The sequence below is a fragment of the Lycorma delicatula genome, chromosome 1 (assembly GCF_047948215.1).
Source record: "Lycorma delicatula isolate Av1 chromosome 1, ASM4794821v1, whole genome shotgun sequence".
NCBI classification, from domain to species: domain Eukaryota; kingdom Metazoa; phylum Arthropoda; class Insecta; order Hemiptera; family Fulgoridae; genus Lycorma; species Lycorma delicatula.
Genome location: NC_134455.1, coordinates 213,253,322 through 213,272,441, shown reverse-complemented (window position 1 = coordinate 213,272,441; position 19,120 = coordinate 213,253,322). Strand labels below are relative to the sequence as shown.

Sequence of the window (19,120 nt, the reverse complement as noted above, 5' to 3'; positions counted from 1 at the left end):
CTAAGAGTTTGTTAATTTCTAATTTATCTCAGGAAAACATTAATTTCAAATTTTACATCTTTATGTACATTATCAACCAAATAATGGTAAAAATATTTTATTTGAAATTTTATACTCTCTTGTTACTGATTACTTTTCTAAAGGTGATCAATCAGTTTTCAGAAGTTCCTGAAACACAAAATCTAACATTTTTACCGAAAAGAATTTCCTGTCCAACTGTTAGATGTTTTAAGAAAAAGATGAGTTTTGTTTTACTTGTTGGGTTACATTAGGCTCAAAAATGAGGGAAGATGCAATTAATTTGTTCAACATATTTTTGCCTGCATCAGCCTAAAAATGTAATAAACTTTGTAATAAATAATGTGTTTATAATGGGCAGAGAAAGACTTTTATTACTTGACTGATATCTTTATTCTTTGCTAACTACAAACAAACAGTTGCAATTTCATTTTTTTATGACACCTATGTAAAGTGTAGGTTCTCCCTCCAAGAATGTGAGGTAATAGTAGAATGTGAGGTTCTTCATTAGTCGCTGAACCCTAGTTCTTCTTAATAATTCATATGTTGATGATTTTCTTAAAAGTTACAGACCATCCATTATTACACAGAAAATACAGTGTAGCTTTGTAAAAAAATAATTTTTAATAGGATTATAAAATTTCATATTACAGTTAAAATCATTCATTTGTGTGCCTGCAAGTATGTGATTTTAAATATGGCACGAGTTTCACATGTAGACCACAGGTTGAGAAATTTTTCTCTTCAGAGGCATTCTTGAACTGTTCTTTATGCTTACAACAAAATAAAGGCATTAGAGAAAAACTGCTAACGGATTTATGTTAAAAGCAGAGAGTTGCATCTTTCAAAAACTGTAATTCTTTTTAATGGAAAATAATTTTTTTTTGATTCTTGGAAAAAGTTTGTGATCATCTCAAAATTTTGAAACAGAAATTTCAAAGATAAAAATTTTATAAAAAATTTCTCGACTTTTCTTCTATGGGTTTGTGATTTATTTCACACTTACACAAGAACAAACTTTCAGAAAAAAAGTTAACTGAGCTTTTAAGTGACAAAGGCTTAAAATACAATTCTATTATCTTGGTTTGACATGATTCTGAATATCACCTTCACTGAAAAGTGAATTTCTCAAGTTATCTGAAATAACATTAAAATTGTTATGCAGTTTTCTACAAACTACCTTGGTGATAAAGGATTCTTGTAGATTCTTAAATAAAAACAAAATAATGATATAATATTAAAATTACTTCTATATTTTTATAATAATTATTAAAACCTTTTGTAATAATAACTTAAATTCTGTTCAATAATCAAATACTTTTTATCTTTTATTTCTAATTTAATTAAATTGTATTTTATTCTAATTTAATTTAATGTATCCAAAACATGCTTTTAGATTTATTCTATTAAAAATGGTGCAGTATGCCCCAAATGTTGATGGTATCCAAATAGGTTTTAAAAAAAATTACATAACTAAGTGACCTGTAGAACTATTTTCAGCATTTTACTGGTCCTTGCTCTAAGAAAATTTGAGAAATGCTGGTTTATACTATTCAAATTTTGACCAATCTGAATGATATTAATTTACTTTCTTTTACATTTCTATGAATATTTAAAAAAAATCTGATGTGGTCACCATATGACTTCCTTGCACACCTATTAGATTACATAAACATATTATTTTAAAATGAAAAGTACATAAAATTTTATTTCATTAATAATTTCTGATATTTTTTTAATATTTTTTTTATTGTTATAATGGAATTATTATTTATTGTAAAACTTTTTTACAATCAGAGGTTAATAATCATTAATAAATCTATATATTTAAATTAAAAAAAAAGAAGTTAAAAAAATTGGAGATGAAGTCAAATCAAAATATTTGTATCTTACAAGGGAAGGCACTTCCCTTATAAGATACAAATATTTTATTAAATAAAATTTTATTGGCCATAACTCTGGAACCAATGAAAATAAGTAAACTTATGATGCATTGTTGAAAAGATCTCAATGAGGGCTTATTACTGCAGTTAAGAAAAAGTCCAGAATCCAATTTTTTTTTTTTTTACTTTTTTGGGCACTTTTGGTTCAGTTGATTGCAATCAAAAGATAGGTGCACAACTAGATGTTACAACAGTCATAAATTTCAACATCCTTAGCTAACTGTTTTTGAGTTATGCGAGATACATACATACTGACATCACGCCGAAACTAGTCAAAATGGATTCAGGGATGGTCAAAATGGATATTTCTGTTGAAATCTGAAAACCGAAATTTTCACTGTCAATACTTTCTTTACTTTTGTACAAGGAAGTAAAAATAATTATCTTTTGAAGATTAAGGTTGGCATACTTTTTTGGAATAGTAAATATCATTTTACTTGCATGCTTAATTCCAAATTTTCCCATGCATTTGAAGATTTTGTCAAACAAATATAAATATGAGAGATAGGGAATTACAGTGAATGTAAAGAAACCCTGTATGAATGATCTTTTATTATTAGATTTTTTGTACATTAATAGTCTGTTTTGAAAAAGGTTTTTTGAAAGATACAGTAGCAAAGGAAGAACTGGATTTTTAAATGGTAGATTATTTAATGAGAAAGTACATTTGAACCAAATGGGTTTTGTGTCTTCTATCCTGTGTTTTTTGATTGTTCAAATTTTTTAATTGTGATGCTGATAACAATTCTATGACTGTTTGTGCAGTCTGAGAACAGTTTTGATCTTGTTTGAATATAGTTTCAGTTATTGCTGACTGTGCAGATAGCTGGGCCAAATAAATATTGTCCTAGACCTCTTCTTGGTCAAAAAATTGGCCCTTTCATCTCTTTCAACTTTCTCTCAAGCTATCACAGATTTATTCTGTTGAAGGATAAAAAGCCTATAAGTTGTGAGAGCATTCATTCCTAAACTATTAGGAATAAGATTTGTTTATATATACTTTAAATTCTGTCAGACTGTTTAACAATATGATATCAATTAATCTCATCCCTAGAAATCTCATTTCTAGAATTTACTTAAGAATTGCAAGAATCTTGGCCTGAAGTATTGTGAAGTGCTTCCTTTTTAGGCTAATTCTAAGGTTAGACTTATACAATTTATCACAGATTGCGGCAAAAACATTAGTGTGGGAGTACTGGTGTAAACTACCAAACAAATCTTTGATTTAATGCTCTAATTCCTTTAATATCTTCATGTATTATTTTAAAGGACTAAATTAATGAAATCTTATGTGTCACTATCAAATTACTCCAAAATTATTTCCAGGCAGCTCTTTACAGCCTCCCTATTTTATATTAAGGAATGAGCTTCCTTAAGGTCTTGTTTTCTTAAATAACTAGTGTAGATGATTCTGTGGGAAAATAAGCTACCCTGTACTAAAATACAAAGATTGAGTTGACATAAATTAATAGATTTTTTTCAGGACTTTCACTTATTTCTACACTCTGCCATTCATTTCATACAAGTGCAACCAGAATGAGCTATCAAATGGATCATGCAATTTTCAGTAGTATAGCTGAGTATTCTTAGTAGTTCACAATGTTATTAGTATAATTATTGATCTGATTATCATCTTTTTATATATAAAACACAAAAATAATTCAAAATTTAAATATTTAGACAAGGATAATTTACAGTCAGCAAAATCCATCTACTTCTTTCTTTAAAAATTCAGTTTTTAAGGAAGTCAGTTTCTGATGATTGGTCAGTTTCTGATTTAGTGCCAGTTCTAATGAATCCAAAAATGGGCATTCCAGATTTGGAACAGAACAGTCTGTATTTCCAGACATTAACTATCTGCAGACCAATACTCGATTGCTGATTGTATGTTTAAAACAGTAGTAACTAATTGCAAATATCAATTTTTATGAAAATATTAGCTCATTATCCAGTCAACGCAGTGAAATAAATATTAGAATGTATTTGATTCACTTTATCATCTCCCACTAAATAGTAAAGCTTTATTGTAAGTATCTTTCTTGTTTAAATAAGAATTATTTTCTGACTATTGATCCTATTTTATTCTTCCTAGTCCTTACTGGCAACTGAAAATGTGGATAGTGATACATCTTCAGCTCATTACAACATAGATAAAAAATGGATTTTGTCACAAGCTATATCTTTATAACAAAATGAAATGTAGGACACAAAATTTGCTGAGGAACCCTGACAAAACATCTAACTCCTTAGAGTTATCACCTAATAATAGTTTGATTCTGAACTTTCTTTTAAATAAATAAGAGATAGATGCAATCACTGGTTTAACCATATCATATTTTGGTGCTAGTTTGGCAATGAAAAATTGCATGTGAAACAGGTGTCAAATGATTTTATTTGACATTATTTGGTTTTGCAGATTGTATAGGAATAACCTGGCCACTGTTCTGCTGTACAGATACATGTGACAATATTTGACTTGAACAGTTCATAATTAATCTACCTTAAATGGAACCATATTATTCCAAAAAGATGTAGTTTTTGAAAATTGATACAAAATATCATGAATTTTTTCTCAAATAATTTGGGGGTAACACAAAAAAGGAGAATTGGTTGATAGTAACTACTAATCTCATTAGGGTTCTCTTTGTTTGGTACCATTCAAATTGAAGAACTGACAGAGTATCAGAACAGTGTATTCTGACAGCGTCAGAATACACTGTTATTAATTAAGATTGGTTATTTAATTAATATTGATGAAATATTGTCCAAAAATAGATGTAGATTTATAATTTTAAGTATGCATATACTGTCCCAATCAACATTACCATTAATGAAAATTTCTTCAACATAATGCTCATGTACATGTCATGAATCAACAGGTAAGCAGATCTGAAGTACGAATCAAAATGCTGGACAAATAGATTTTCACATCTAATAAAAATTTACCATCTTATTGACAAATATCAATTCATTTATAATTGGCAAACATTAATATCATCATAATAAATAATTCTGATTGGCTTAAAAATCCAAATTGTTATTGAATTTTATAGTACTGTTCCCAGAGCTGCTGTTGGTGCGGTTTTAAACTCTAATAAAGATAAAACATGTCAGGGAAGTCTTTACAGGTATGGTATATATTGCCACAATTGCTGAGCTTTTACCATCAGAAAACTAAACAATACATAAGCAATATTTAACTATATTTTCAGCAGTCCAATCTTACTAACATGAAAAACAGTATATTCAACTAATAATATTTTGTTTAAATTTTAGGAAAATGTAAAATTATTTAGCAGAAAAAATATAAAAGTAAATGTTCACATGTGTTGCAATTTGGTCACAAATTTTATTTATTTATTTAAAGTTAGAAATATCAATACTTGATATACATATACGTTTATATATAAATGTGTATATGTATTTATTTAAATATTTGTTAAAAATACTGCAACCTTTTTCTTTGCTTTTGTAAAAATACCCTTAAGTCTTCAAGGCTTACTACATTTAACCACCTATGCATTTATTTATAACTTTTTTTATATTTGATTAAACTAATTTTTTAATTGTGTAGAAATAATGATTGCCATTTTTTTAATAGTTTTTTGTTATTATTAAAAATTTTAATCATGAGTATATTCTTCATTTCTCTGGTTTTGATTTTATTCTAATTATACTGTCTGCAACTTATAGGCAAATTGCAGCAGTTATAAAGTGTATCAATTTTTTATTTCACTTTTCATATTTCCAACACAAAAAGTCTCTTTTAATGAGATATTCTAAACTATCTTTTTACATTTAACTAAATTTCAGCTATGAAAGAGGTTCAGGAGATCCAGTGGTTAAAAAGGGCACATAGGAGCAGAGTCCAAATGCTGTCATCCTTATGCTAATACAAAAGTAGAAAATATGGAAATTTTGTTTATATACAAGAGATTTAGGCTTCATATATTACTGTGCACAATATAATTATTTTTAATATTGTATGAAAAATAAACCAGCAAAACACAGTAATTAGATAAGTTAAACTTACCATATTAATTTTCAATAATCTATTTTCATGAGATTCCACATCATTTAGTTGGTATTGAATTCTGTAACTATATTAAAACATATTAATTTTATAATTTGGCATTTTGTTGAAATTGTTCTCTGTTTTTCCATGTCCAGAGTGGACGGCATAATTTGCATATACATTCATAATAAATTTCAAAATCATTTAAACAGAAAACAGTGACAAATTATAAAATGAATATGTTTTAATGTAATAATAGAATTCAATACCAACTGAAAATGCAGGACCTGCGAAAGTCAATTATTGTAAATTGATATGGTAAATTTAACTTATCTACTGTGTTTTGATGGTTTATGTTTCATATAATATTAAATTTTATTAACACAGTGGTCAATATGCTAGTGAATTATTTGAATTTTCAAAAAATTACTGCACTAATGCACTAATCTGATGACATCACTATTAAATAGCTTTAACATTAGTAAATTTAACAAATTTAATAATTACTTAAAACAGATATAATTAAAAAATATATAAGATTTTTTTACTCAATGTTAATTTGGATAAATACACCCAATATTCTTCTTAAAAGAAATCTCATTCACAATCTATCAGGAGAAATAGTTCAAAATATTAGTTTTAAACTTAGTGTAACAACTTATCTGAAAAAGTACAATGCATGAATGACATTTTGTCTGCTTATATTTATTTATGTCTTGCATTATCAATTTTTATAAAAAAAAACAAAATACTCTAGAAAAATCTCAGTACTTATAAATATAAAACCCAGTTCATCTTTAAGTTATAAAGTACCATCTTATGATAATGTGTTCTCTTTTCTTGGAATGAGGTGTCTTTTATTTTGGTGCCATGTTGCACAAAATTTTCCATTTAAAAATGCAAGTCTAGTATCATATAAAAATTCATCTTCCCTACTTTTTTATGCATTAAAAAATCTTTTAAATTAATAAAAGACTGAAACTTTATATTTTTAATTTTATCAGTAAGTTATACATTGTAGGCATTTCAATTGAATTGTGAGAGTGGAAGTAGTTATAATCTTACTGTGTTAGTCCCAGCTCAAATGCATCAAATGAAATCCCATGCTAATAGTTTTATTGAACTTTTACAATCAACTTCCTGCTGTTGGACATTTTGTATACTAAATTGATTGATTTTTTCTGTTTTTATTCATAAATCAATAAGAAAGTGAAATGTGTTTTATTTTTAAGACCAGTGTTTATTTCACAAGATCAGTGCATAAAATATTTTTCAAATTAATTTTTTATTCATTGCTAAAGTTGTTCTGCTGCTATTACAGGTATATAAATTCGTATACAAGTAAAGGGAAAAATTTCACAAAGGTTCAAAATTATTTTCTATTTATCATAAATAATTGTTGGGGGCTTGAAATAGATAATGAAAGTGAATTGTGTCTTGCAAAAACAATTTCAATTTCATTTTTTAATGAAATCTAGAAGTGCATCGTACTTCTGGATCCAGTATTCAGAACTTATGCATTAATAAACCTTTTTTATCCAGAGTAGTAATATATAATTATTAATTATATAGATCTTGTCAGAAATGTGCAGTTGTATTACTCCAAGAATAAAAAAGGAATTAGCATTTTCCTTGAAAGCTCAAGGAATAAATTTGATCACACCTTCATCATATGATAAAATATTAATTTATATAAACAAGAAAAGATAGTATTAACTTGTAAAAATAATTATTATCAGAATAATAATGATGTAAGAGTATGAGCAGAATTTGTAAATAAGTAACAATTAAGCAGTTAAAAATATTCAGAAGGATGTATTTAAATCATTAATTGAGAAATATTTTTGCAAAAAAAGAAAATCTTTTAATTTAATTTTAAATAAATACTTCAACGTTTCTTCTGAATCAAAGGATTCCTGATTGTTTCTTTTCCCTTGTTTGATGTTTTTCATTAAATAACATTTATAAATTTTATGAATTATAATTTTTTGTATTTCTATCCGAACCTTCCAAATACACTTTTGCAGAAATATTATTAGTGTTTTTCAGAATGCAATCAGATATTTGTTGAAATTCCTGTTATAAACACTTTGATAATAATTTCAATGATATCAATATTTTTATTGTACTTTAAAGATACTATTAATATGAAAATGTGTGAAACCTAATTTTCTAGTTTCTCTAAATATTATTAGTTATTAATTTAAGAGCTGCAAAAAATAAAAAAGTTTTATCTGCAAAGAAAACTAGTCAGGTGAATAGAGCGTTGGAAAAGACTGTGTATTATAAACAGTAGAATCAGTGAAATATTTTCTTATATTTTCTGCTAAGAGGAGAAAGAACATAAAGTCAAGTCCTAATGCTAGTACAATAATTTCTAATAACTACAATGAGATGTCATGTTCATAGATTTTTTAGAGATAATATTCTATTAAACTTTAATACATTACTTAGGTAATAAATGAAGAAAATCTTTTTGAATAAACTGTTCAGTGCATAGAACACAAAAAATTTACAGAAACAAACATGTGGTTACAGATTGTCTCTAGAACAATCCAATTCTCATTTTCTTTTCCACCACTAAAATATCACTGTAGTTTTAGCACAGATGAACAAATATGATTTCTTCTAGAAATGTTTGCACAGTAGCAGCATTTGGTTCTCATACTGTTATGGGACACCATGTTTTTTAATTAAGTATGGTCTTTGCGTTGGTTTTTTTTGTGTATTGAAACCTATTTTGCATTCTGTTGTTATTTTGTGAGCTTTTTTTTAATAAAAGGAAATAACTTTTTTAGAATTTTTGTTGTTCTTATTTTTGTTTCTGATTGTGTTTACTTTGTATTCCAGTGAATTTATGAGACTGATAAACATTATTTCACAAATATTAGTTATTTTACAGTGTTGAGTTCTTTTATCTGTTCATCCAATTATACAATTTATTGTGTGATCTGTGAAGAATGCCTTTTAATGATGTGAATTTTTGTACAGTTGGGTAATTTAAGATGTTGGGAGTATGTGTCTGTAATTGTTGGTTTTTGTGCGTTTTGAAAATGTGCTTTTGTGATAGTAAGTTCAATAAATTTTATGTGCATTTTTTGTTCAGATTTAACTGAACACAGTAATTTGGGCTGCTGCCCAATTACTGTTACCTTTCATTTTTTGAAATGAAGATGAGAGAAAATTAGTTATGTTGTTATCAATACATTTAACAATATACAACTAATCTTTGGATATGTTTTTCGTTTGTAGTGTATCTATTTCTCACATTGAATAATGAATTCTTCTAGAATGTAAGAAAAGAGGAGCTCAAAAGAAGGCCAATATATCAAATTTTATTAAAGTTTTGTTTTAAAAGTTAAATAATTCTATTTTCCCATAATATTTAACATGTTTATTACTTTGTAGTATAACAGGAAAAAGATAATGCGACATTAGTTGGTATTTAAAAAACACAATCCTTAACTACATGTATAATTTTTTAATACTTATATAACTTGAAAACAGTCATTATAAAGAACTAAGTGATTAATACCGCAGAGGGTAGATTTGTTAGGAATTTGGTATTACGTCTCTAAAAATAATTTTAATGTGTGCTGATATTTCTTCATTCTTATAACTTAATGGAGAATTTTAGAAATATCTTTGTAATCTCTATAAAAATGACTCCTTTAATCCAACCCTTAATAATTCAACTGCAGTTTGGTTCAGATGGTTCTGAGTATCCAGTTAACTATCAAGATCAAGTTGAAAGGTCTTATTATATTAAAAGTATATATTTTTAATTATTAGTAATACACTATTTAATCTCATATTTTTTCAACACATAGTTGGTTAAAATTAATATTTCTTTATTACAAGTATAATTTCAGTAAAAGTATGTTATTAAGGATTTTGTGTAAATTGGGTTACCATCAGAATCTTTCTGGTTTTAGTTGTTAATATTTAAAGTTATATTTTTGAATCACAGGTAGTTGAGAATAATTAATCAAATAAAGTTTTCTTTTTTTGCCACACTGCTCTTTGTTTTTCTATTTGTTTATATTATTTAATGACAGCAAATTACATTTTTCAATTATAAGTTTGGATTTCAGCTAAAAATTTTTGTAAGCCATAATAATTTTAAATTAAAAAGAAAATTTAATAATATTAAAAGATGGGATTGATTATTTTTAAATTCACTTTTTATTTATCTCTTAATTTCAATTATTTTAATAAAATTGTCTATCTGTCTTTAGATGATATATAATATTTTTAAAATGCTTGAGTGATCCAATACTGATGTTCGTTGATTATGTTTTGACATACTAAAGAATATTACAGTACATTAAAAGAAAAGATAAATACAGTTTTCTAATGTTACTGACATATAATAAAAAACTAATATTTAATTTCAAATTAAAGTAATAATTTTAAGATATTAGAAATTAAAACTAAAGAAAAAAAATCACTTATATAAATATAAAAATAAACTTAATGAGAAGCTGCTTATATTCGAAGAGTCTGATTAAGTTATCTATACTGTTATGTACACCAGTATGATAATGAATTGTTAATTAAAAATCGTACCACGTACATGGATTATAAATTTTATGATGAAAATATTGTCATACAAATTTGTTAATAAAAATTAATATTTTTAATGTTAGATATGTAATCCTTTTGAAAGAATTTTCAAGCTGATAATGCAGGACACAGCTACATCATTTTTTTAAAGTTTATTTTTTCTGTACTTCGGTACTTTTAAAAATGTAAAGTTGTAGTTATAACCATAATAGATATATTCATTATGTTTAAAAAATATTTAGAACTTTTTACTAAATACAAATACTGAACCACACTTAATTAATCAGCCAGCATTAAATGATCTTGTTCTAAATTTATCCAAGAATCAAACAGAAATTTTCACATTGCTACAGGAATCTCTTACAAAAGAATAATAAAACAAGTGCTTTCCATGACAGGTAGTATGAATTAAAATGTTTCTTCTCCCAGTACAAGGACTTTACTGTAATGACGTGGAATCTTTAATAGAAGCAGTGGGAAATATGCACCATCATGATGAAAGGCACCTTTTTATAGACTCCTCAGAGAAAAGTTTAAAACCAGTCCTCTTCATTTTAAAAATAATATCCCATTCATCCCTTTAACTCATGCTGCTCACTAAGGAATCCTATTAAAATATGGAACTTGTCTTGGATACGAGAAACACTTGTTGCATATTTGTGGAGACCTGAAAGTGATAACACTGTTACTCATTTTACTACTTGGGTATACTAAGTTTTGTTACTTCTTGTGTGAGTGGGGCAGCAGAGGTAGAAAGAATCATTATGTTAGAAAATAGTAGCCAAAAAGAGAAACATTGACTATAGGAGAGAGGAATGTTATGAGTCAGCACTAATAAAACCTGAAAATGTTTTACCTTCCTTTATATATTAAGCTAGGTTTAATGAAAAAATTCATTAAAGCAATGGATTGCGATAGGACTGGATTTCCGTTTCTAAAAAACTGGTTCCCTAATATAAATGATGTTAAGATAAAGGAAGGTATATTGTTGGACTGCAAATAAGAAAACTAATGAATGATATTGAATTTGAAAGTAGTTTGAATGTCTATGAGGTTACTGCCTGGAAATTTTTAAAAAAGCTGTAAACAACGTCCTTGAAAATCATAAGACAGATATAACTGAGCTTCTAAAGAATTATAAAGCACTTGGATACAATTTGTCACTGAAGATCTACTTCTTAAATTTTTATCAGAATCTTTTCTCTACCAATCTTGGAGTTGTAACTGACAAACATGGAGAACACTAACCAGAGAATATCCACATGGAATCACACTACCAGGGAAAGTGGAACCCAAGAATGCTGGCTGACTACTGCTGGAATCTCATGACTAATGTATCTACACCAAACTATGCTAGAAAATCCAAAAGAAGCAGATTTTAGTCATGTAGAAATTGCACGTATAATATTGTTATACTACTGTCACAATGCTTTTTCCTTGCAACAAAAATGGTAATTACTCTAACACTATGCATGATAGAAAGAAACCATTTAGATTTTTGAAATCGGCATCAAAAATATTACAAGATTCTATTGAATTACAAATAAAAAACAAAGTATTTTTGTCCAGAGTAATCAAAGATGAAGAAAAGAAATTAGCTTTTCTCGTTTTATTTTATTATTTTATGTTTTGGGAATTGATGTTAATATCAGATCATTCTAAAAAATAACTTAAAAAATATTTTTATATTCTTTTATAAATATACACAATATGACTAATATTATTTTTTGATTTTTTAAAAAAATATTTATTGCAATTAAAGAATATCACTAAAATTTTAGTAAATGAATTTTACATGAAAAAGTATTAACTAAAAAAAATATATTTTATGTAACCAAAATTATTTAAAGTTGAATGTTATTGTTATGGAAGTTTTTAAAACATTAAAAAATACTATGTTTTAATTTTGATTAATTTTCAGTTTAGGAATAATAAATGTTTGTTATAAATTATGTTATTATTTATTTATGTTATCATTAAATAAATGTTTATGTTATTAAATTACATACCTAATTTTTATTTACCATTCCTGTCAAATCTATATGTTTATTTTGATGATGGTCTTATAAGTTTAGTGATAATAAGTTTTATTTGCTTTTTTTTTATTAGGCTTAATTCACCTCTTGGAAATTTTATTATCATGAAATTATAGACAATGTTTTGTAAGCAAGGCTAACATTTTATATTAAATGTAAAAAATTATATTTTTTTTATATTTTTCCTTTTTTTTAATGTTAACGTCATTTTAAATGTTTGCATTGACATGAAACATCGTCTTCAGATTCTTAATATAAATATGCTGTAGCTTAATTTGACTGAATTCCACTTTACGATTACATATGTATATCAGTTTATTGCACATATGTTTATAAGTTACATTTAATTACCCTTTAATTTATTAAAGAATAAAAAGATTAATTGGATGAATTTTTTATTAAAACTTTATTAGAACTTATTAAGTGAATAAACAAACATTTTTGAGTATAATTTCCATAGGTTTAATGTAATTAGTATACTTTTCTTAAAGAATAAAGATTACTTCTATTTATTTTTTAATTAAATTATTGATTTTAAAAAACTGAAAAAATATTACTTTATTTGAAATTGTTATACACAACTTTTGAAAATTTTGATTAAAATATTTTTTTTTTTTATTTGTGCTACTAATGCTTATTTTCAGTAAAATAATAAATTAATATTTAGGACTAATGTTTAATAAATATATACATAAAATCATAGTTTTAAATCAGTGCAATAGGTGTCTCCAATGTCTGGAAATGGTTAAATATTTTGAAAAGATATAAAATTGCAATCTCAAATGCAGTATAAGGTTATTGTAATGAATATAAGTATGTAAAAATATATCTGAAATTTTTTTCACACTTATTTTTAACAGATAAAATAATTTATATTTCTTAAATAAAAAGACATTCTTGTGACATCTCATTTCTGACTAAAAAAAGTATTTCAATAGTAAAATCCAGTTTTGAAATCGTCCATTGAGAAGTAACAATTATGAAAAGTGAAAAACTGACCAAAAATATTCAATAACGAATTTCTCAATCATTTTCAGCAGAGGTTTATTGTTAAAAGAATCTTTGAACAAAGTAGTTATTTAAAAAAAAAACAATAAGTATTAAAGATTGATCTTCGTTGCTGAAAATGTAAAATTAAATGTTGTATAGTCATTGCACTTTATTGAAAACACAAAATTAATGGAAGGAGCTATTAAAAGTTGGCTTTCATTTTGAAAAAAAACTTGAAAAAAACTGTCATTTAAATAATTTATGTTTAAGACAGGAAAAATTTCAAACACATTTTTAAATAATTTTTATTTATCGCAACAAATTTAAATCGGGTCTGAAATGTTAACATTACATCACCTGAAAGTAAACCTCTTCCAGATTTTTGAAAAGGTTTGTGTACACATATCCTGATAATTCACCGATAAATATTGATGTCGTCGTAATTATTGTTTCTAATAATAAGTTTCTAATTAATAATATGACTGACTCAGGTGGAGTGCCTCGCAGATCGAAGTGTGTGAAGATTATTTCTACTCGTTGATGTGGGGCCGCTAAAAAAGTGTAGACACACTGACGCGAGTGCCCTGCTGAATTTAGGAAACTTGGTGCTGAAAACGTACCGTTTTGTGGTCCGTTAACACGACTCACAAATGTTCGGTCACACTCTGGAAAAAAAGAATTAAAACAGATTACATAAGTTTGAAATTATCGAATAATTTCAATATCAATATAATTTTATAATTTATTCTGATAATTATCAAAAACTTATTGCATTTAATGCCAATAAATCTTAACTAGTATTCATTATTTACTAGAATGATATTTTTTCATAACTGACTATAAATAAACTGTATTTTCGTTATAGTTCCATTCTTAGTTTTATTTCTAGAACGTTTTGAATTACATTATTTTATTTAATTATATGTTTTCAAGAGAGTAAAGTAAAATAAATTTGATGGGAGCCAGTTCAATTTAGATTAGTGCAGTTCCGATGAAATTCGTAAGTCAGGGGACATTTATTTCTCATAATAAAAAAAGAGTGATTAACAAAAACCCATTGTTTTGGCTGCATTTGTGATTTTGTTGTACCGAGCACGTACATCACGTTCAGTTCATTCAGCTGTTCATTTGGCGAACCGCTGATAGAGTAGGCGTAAATCAAACAAAAATAAAAATGAAATATTTTTCCATTTGTTTTGCTCGCATTACAAATCTACTTCTAGTAGCTAATGAATGTAACAGTTGGTCCAACATTCTTATGTTGTTAAATTTTTGATTATTAAAAAAATTTTGATATTAAATAAATTTAAACCTGAATAAGTTGATAAAAAAATTGAATTCTCATGAATTGAGGTAAAATGAGGTTTAATATAAAAAAAAGAATATTTTATTAATATTAAGAATATCCTATTACATTTAATTAAGAGTAAAGTTTTAAAACAGATTTTTGTGGTAAATGAAAATCCGTTATCAGGTCGCGTTTTTAATTTAAGCATACTTTATAAGAGCAACATATAAGTGCCCTTAAATGTGAGAAAAACCCCGTTCTTTATCGTGAGAAACTTCACTTATAATACTCGGTAACTGGAAGAACATTTTATGAAAAAAATTAAAACATTAATTTCATATGGTACACTGATATACGAGTAAGTTAATTAAAAACGAATTTTGAATATTCTCATAAGATAGAAAGTAGGAGCAGTTAAGTTTAAACCTTTCTATGCATGGCCTATTGGTCGGATTGAAACCATGAATCACTCATCACGCGCGCATTTTCTGGCTCCTTTACTCACTCTGTTGCGTTGTAAGCCTTCCTGAGTGGTTTTAACTGATTATGATTTCCCTCCATTTATTTCTAAGTGAACCTAGAGAGCGTCGGTTTAATTTTAATTACTTCATGAAATGTAACTAATGAACTCCTTTAATTTACAACTTCACAAAATAAATGAATTTACCGCGTTAAGTTAGATTTCTCTTATGGTCTTAACATAATGCGTGGTAACCTACTTTATTCATCACCCTTTCCAGTATGAGATTATCTTAGATTCATCAGTCACCTTTTTCATTATGTGTGTGTGTGTATATATATATATATATATATATATATATATATATATATACAGCAATTTGTAAATCAGTACTCCAAATGCTGTTTGACATACAATAACCAGTATATTAATTTTATTTATTAAACCAAGTATCCAGAACGTGGTTGTCCCCACTTTGGAGTAACTGAAACATTCTGTATTTTAAACAGTTATTTTTATTTTTAAATTTACTCGTAATTATATGTAATTTACAATAATTAATAAAAAAAAACTGTCTTAGATAAATTTCAAAGCTTTTTCATTGTTTTATTTCTTATTATATTGTTGTTAGTCAACATCATGAAAGGCGCTGCTAAAAAAAATATTTTAAAAAACTAATGTAAATTCCTAACCTAAATGTAGTTTGTTTTCGTGATCATGGAAATAATTTAAGTAAAGAACATCATTTGGAATTGTAGCCCTGATTTTTGGTTTTTCTTTTAATGAAAACCAATTGCACTTTGCGATGAGATCAACACCTAAATTACTGATTTGTTGAAAATTCATAAATTTCACACGAAATGAAACTTTAAATATCTATTTAATGTACATAAAAGTACTTTTCCAAGACACAAAATTTTATAAAAAACTTTGAAAAGCTGGTAGAGGTGCTGTTAGATTATATTCTGATGTATGAATAATTTTCATTACTCAGAATGAAGATTGTTAAATTTAAAGTTAATTATTTCAAACACTATAATTACGTAAACGTTTAAAAATGAACGAACATTCATTAACCAATCAGTTTAATAAAATAATTAATGATGGCCAATAAAATAGTTTTCAATTGTGAAAGATCAAAGTTTGCTATTACTTTCAGAGTAGTATTTACGACTTAACGTTTGTGTAACTAAATAAATATTTATTTTCTCTTTAAAATGTTATTACAAATTATTATATTCTAAAATAAATGCAAACATCAAGAATATTGTGAAAATAAACACATTGCATCAAAAAAATAAAATTTGTTTGACAGTAAATTTTGTTTAACTGTTATTAGCGTAAAATACATTAATTAACAGTTAATACCGTAAAATGTTAATAATTATCTTTACTAGAACAAAGTAGAGATTACTTATCTGAAATTCCATGTTAATAATAATTGTAAAGAAATTCTTAACATCCAATAAACTTTTCTACGATAAATTCAGAATTGACGTATTTCTAGAAGTTGAAAATTTCTTAAGAAGAAATTTTCAAATTAATATTATACTTAATAATAAAACATTTTGTAATTCAGTGATTGCTATATGAATTAGAAACACAATTTTGAGAAGATACAAATTTTATATTTGTATTTGAATGTCACCACAGCACATTTCTTATTTGACTGGTTCACATTTCAATAAATAGTGGGAATTTAAATATCAAGATAGAGTATTTTTATAGTTATGATTGTTATTATAACCTAATCAAACAACTCAGTTGACTCTCAATTGAAAAAATGAGTAAAAAAGTTAGGGATGATTATCTGCAGATTGATAATTTCAAATTTTTAATTTCTCGTTCGAACTTCATCTTTCAGAACAAAAAGTATTAATTGAACTAGTGTAGTAAAATCTTCACAAAAAGCCTGTACAATGAATTTGAGACAGTATTTGTTTAAATTATCGTTATCAAAAAAATTAACCATAAGTAAAAATAATAAAGTAAATAAACATTTATGTCGGCCAATCAAGTCATACATTGTTCTGTGAGGTTTACCGTAACGCAACATAAATATTCGTATTTTGATATCCTCCAAAACAATAAATCTAATTTCTAAAAAATATTTTGGGTAATTTCTTTAATGTTAAGTAATATCGTTTCACTTTGTTTCAATTTTCTGAAAAATCTACATTTATTTTTAATTTAAGCCAATGTAAGGAATATTGGAAATAAAGGGAATTAGTGTTGATAAAGTAATAAAAATAGAACACGACTAAACTTTTTCAAGAGAAGGGTGATAATTTCTTTACACCAAAACTGAAAAATCAAATTAAATTTAAAAAAATATTGTTATAACTGATTTACATATTTTAATTGGATTTTATTTATATTGTGGTTGTAGAATTTATAAGTACAAGTTTTAAATCACACATTTTTTAATTTTTATAAACAGATTTTTTTGATTTTCTGAACTTGCTAATGTGTTGATTTGTAAATGCATTGTTATTTCTGATTAAGATTCATTTTAGTAAATTAAATTAAATTACTGTAAATAACTAAAAATATCACTTTATTACAAGTAGAAATAATAAAGGCAAAATTTATATAAATATTATAAATAAAAATATTAGATATTATTAAAGGCGAAATTTATTCTATCCTGGAGAGTAAATTACTTAATTAAACTGAAGAGAGTCGCTAAATGAAATGTTTTAATAAGTTTATTTACTGTCAGTGGTAGCAGTATATTATTCTTTTCCCAAAAGGAATAAAGTTCATATCTTTTTAATTGCATATATTAATTAATTATGCTCTTAGTATCAACATTTTGATACTTCAGTAAACTAACAAGTTTATTTCTTTATTAACAATTTTTAATCCAAAACATGCTTGTTATAATTGATATAAGAAATGACATAGCTGTGGGGAAAGTAAGACAGTTATCTATTTTTTATATATATTTTTAATATTCTAATAAATTTTGTTGTTTGTAGTCTGTTGAAGAACTATTGTATTAAAAAAATTGTATTTTTTAAATTTTATTATTGACTTGTCACTGAAATTAGCTAAATAAACTACATATTTATAACTTAAAATGCATTTAAAGATTTATACTGTCACAGAAAGGTATATCATGATTATAAGGTATGACAATTAAATGTAGCCCTTCTAATACCATAAGCACAATAGTTATGTGTGTTTAGCTTCATGTCTGTTATCATCTAGCTTCATGTTTCAATTAGTCTGCCAGATAAACAATACATTATTTTCATACTACACATTTTATATGACATGAAGTTGGTCTGTACCTGCATCACCAATGTTGAAATAGCTAACTTTAAATCACTTAGTTGTACTGATTTTGTAAATATCAGTTATTTATGGGTAAGTATGTGTGTGTGAGCGTGCACGTGCATTTATCTACTATATATTACACAAGGGTAAGCCAAAAAATAAAGGGGAATTTTGATTTCCCTCCCAATCACATGTATGGCAGCAATGATTGTTCTGGTATAACTTGTAACCTCTATCAGCTTTTCATTGAAAGTATTGTTTCATTGTTAGCTATTTGTGATTGTGTTTAAATGAGTAGTGTTTGTTAAATTGTGTTAAAATGAATACTCCTTTGTCTGATTGCACTAAGGAAGAAATGTGAGCATTAATATATTTCCTCAGTTCAGAAGAAGTGAAACCAGCAGATTATTTGTTGAGTGCAGCAGCAATATAGAGAAAGTTGTTTGAGTGGAAGCAAGAACTACGAATGGATTGATCACTTTAAAAATGGTAGGATTTCTCTCAGAGATGAACAGCAGCAAG

The 19,120-nt window shown here is 26.1% G+C and overlaps 1 protein-coding gene across 3 annotated transcripts in view; it reads right to left on the bottom strand.

Annotated features, from left to right (window-relative positions):
• Window positions 1–19,120, bottom strand: part of LOC142328178 (CUB domain-containing protein 2) — a 376,385-nt gene that overhangs the window by 76,242 nt on the left and 281,023 nt on the right. For all 3 annotated transcript variants that reach the window (XM_075371737.1, XM_075371745.1, XM_075371754.1), the window contains one exon: window positions 14,056–14,233. In XM_075371737.1, coding sequence (XP_075227852.1) covers window positions 14,056–14,233 — 178 coding nt within the window. The remainder of the gene's footprint in view (window positions 1–14,055; window positions 14,234–19,120) is intronic.